The sequence below is a fragment of the Otolemur garnettii genome, unplaced genomic scaffold, assembly GCF_000181295.1.
Source record: "Otolemur garnettii isolate 467f Iridium unplaced genomic scaffold, OtoGar3 scaffold00018, whole genome shotgun sequence".
NCBI lineage: Eukaryota > Metazoa > Chordata > Mammalia > Primates > Galagidae > Otolemur > Otolemur garnettii.
In genome coordinates, this window is record NW_003852413.1 from 2,634,628 (window position 1) to 2,637,248 (window position 2,621).

Sequence of the window (2,621 nt, forward strand, 5' to 3'; positions counted from 1 at the left end):
CGATTCTCTTGCCTCAGCTTCTAGAGTAACTGGGACTACAGGTGCCCACCACAAGGCCCGGCTATCTTTTTTTTTTGAGATGGAGGGGGTCTTGGTCTTGTTCGGGCTGGTCTTGAACTTGTGGGCTCAGGCAATCCACCTGTCTCAGCCTCCCAAGTGCTGGGATTACAGGCATGAGCCAATTGCCTGGCCAAAAACAATACGTCTTTTTAAAAAGTTTGTCCGAAAGAAATACACTCAGTTTCCAGGGACACCTGGTTTGGTGGCGGGTGGTGGACCAGCTAGACCAGTGTAGCGTTAGGCTCGGTAGGGTCCCAGAGCCACTCCCTGGGTGGCTCTACATGAAGGACAGATGTGCCTGAATGCGTCTGCAGGTGCAGCAACATGCCACAGACGCATGGCCGAGCCCGAGACTTACTCTGCCTCCACCAGGTTGCTCAGGGTGGCCGCCTTCTCCTCCTTGAGCTGGTCCAGCTTCTCCTGCATCTCGATGGTCTCTCTCTCGGCGTCCTGCATGGTGGGGGACAGGACAGGGGAGGGAGGGCTGGGGCATCCCTGGCGCCAGGCTTGGGGCCCCCACAGCCGTCACAGGTGGCAGGGCTGCAGCTTTCTGAACCCCTCTGAGCTTCTCCAAGGAAAGTGGGTGCGGCGCCCCAGGGCTGGACACGTGTGCGTGCGTGTGCTGGTGCTGTCCCCCGCGCCCCAGGGCTGGACACCGCGTGGAGGACACCTGTGCGTGCGTGTGCTGGTGATGTCCCCCGTGCCCCAGGGCTGGACACCACGTGGAGGACACGTTTGCTGGTGCTGTCCCCCGCACCCCGGGGACCAAGCAGACACGGCCTACCTTCAGTGTACGCACAAACTCGTGCTCGGTCACCAGGTTGCCCTGCCGCAGCTCCTCCGAGCTGCTCCGGCTCTGGCTCATCAGTACGTTGAGCTTCTTTAGGTCCTTGTCCAGCTCCCTCATGTGGCGGTCCGTCTCCTTCTGCTCCTTCTTCTCCTGGTTGATCTTGTCTGTGGCAGAGAATGGAGGCCGCGATATCGTGACATGGGCCGGGTTTGCTCCCCCCTGGAGCTCCCTGTGCCACCCCGCCTGCAACTCATCCCTGGCACTAAGGACCCAGACAGGACCCTGAGTGGGGACAGCCAGGAGGAGTGGGAGTGGAGTACGGGAGGGCCAGGCCTCCCCAACACCAGCAGTTCCTCGGACAGAGGGGACGTGGCTTATGCTCAGACATTTGAGTCTCCAGGAAAGGGGGGCCTGTTGCCCCCACCCTAGCCACAGTGTTAAGCTGGGAAGGGGACATCAGAAGTGCACTGTTTGGTCAACTGGCCGCTTCTCCCCAGTCTACTCCTGGCTCCTCTTTCTTGGCCCTGACCATGCCAAGGCTGCGTCATCTGAGCCCACCCCACTGCCCCCACCCCAGTTGGCCTCGCCCCACCTCCTGGCCTGTGTTTCAGCCAGATCTTGCTTTAGGACCCTTCTGTCTGACTAGGAGCTCTAGGCCGGTGTTGGTGCTCCTGGCTCTCTGGCAGATGCAACCCAATAGCAGGCCAAGAAGGCAGCAAGGCCTCAGAGGAGCTGGCACCCATGTGCCCTGCCAACATTGCCCGTGAGGCCTCACTGTGGCAGGCCTGACCCACATGGACCCTGATCCAAGCCTAGATGGGACCAAGATGTCCCAGTAGGTGGCCATGTGGGGCCTTGGAAGACTCCCCCATGCTCCGTTTCAGGCACCTGGCACTGTGCTAGACCCTAGGGTATTAGGTACTGCCCGCGCCAAGCAGGCAGTGGGGGAACCCCCACAGGACAGTTGTCTAAGCCCAGCTGGAGGTGACGCCTGGACTGTACCCTGCTGCAGCAGGGTGGACGTGGGCAGGACCCCCCACTGACTCCAGGAGCAGCACCTCCTGTCAAGCTTCCTGGCTCTGGCAGGGAGGTGACCTCCAGGGTAGGCTTCAATCTGTGAACTCAGACAAATTCAGTAAATCTTCTCAACCCTGTGGCTGCACCTGGGCAGCTGGGCAGCAGTGGTCTGTGTTCGCAAACCAAGGATGACGGGATGCTGTTCTTGTTCTCGGTGTGAGACGTGCCCCCGTGGGACCCCGCCCGGCTTCCCCACCGAGCCTCAGGCCCAGAGCAGCTCGTACTCTCTATCCGCAGTTTCTTCTGCTCCAGGATGTGCATCTCCTTCTGGAGCATGGAGGTGGACTGCAGCTGCTCCTCCCGCTCCTGGGAGGCCTTGACCATTTCCTGCTGCAGGCGCAGCCAGGTCACCTGGGCCTGCGTCACACTGGTGCTCTGCTCGTCCAGCTGCTTGGTCAGCCTTTTGATCTCAAGCTCGAGGGGCCCGACCTCTACCCCCTGGGGGAGACACAGGAGGCACAGTGAGCCTCTGGGGGTTCCCCGCGGGACTCCGGTCAGCTGTCAGCAGGGCCACGGGCCGCGAGCCCTGCTGTGAGAAATGTGGTGTTGGGGGCTCTGGTTCAGGGCCCTGCCTGGGAGCTCCCCTGCTGGCACTGCCCACCTCCCCCATGCCACAGCCTTGGGGGTACACTGATTGTGGGAGGCTGTAACAAAGGGGCTTTGAAAGTTGCCCCTGCCCAGCAGGCCGGCAGGC

The 2,621-nt window shown here is 61.5% G+C and overlaps 1 protein-coding gene across 1 annotated transcript in view; it reads right to left on the reverse strand.

The window, feature by feature from the left end:
- Positions 1-2,621, reverse strand: part of CCDC40 (coiled-coil domain containing 40) — a 54,077-nt gene that overhangs the window by 9,497 nt on the left and 41,959 nt on the right. Inside the window, exons 14-16 of the mRNA XM_023511178.1 lie at positions 2,152-2,396; positions 845-1,014; positions 419-510 (exon numbers count right to left, since the gene is read on the reverse strand). Coding sequence (XP_023366946.1) covers positions 419-510; positions 845-1,014; positions 2,152-2,396 — 507 coding nt within the window. The remainder of the gene's footprint in view (positions 1-418; positions 511-844; positions 1,015-2,151; positions 2,397-2,621) is intronic.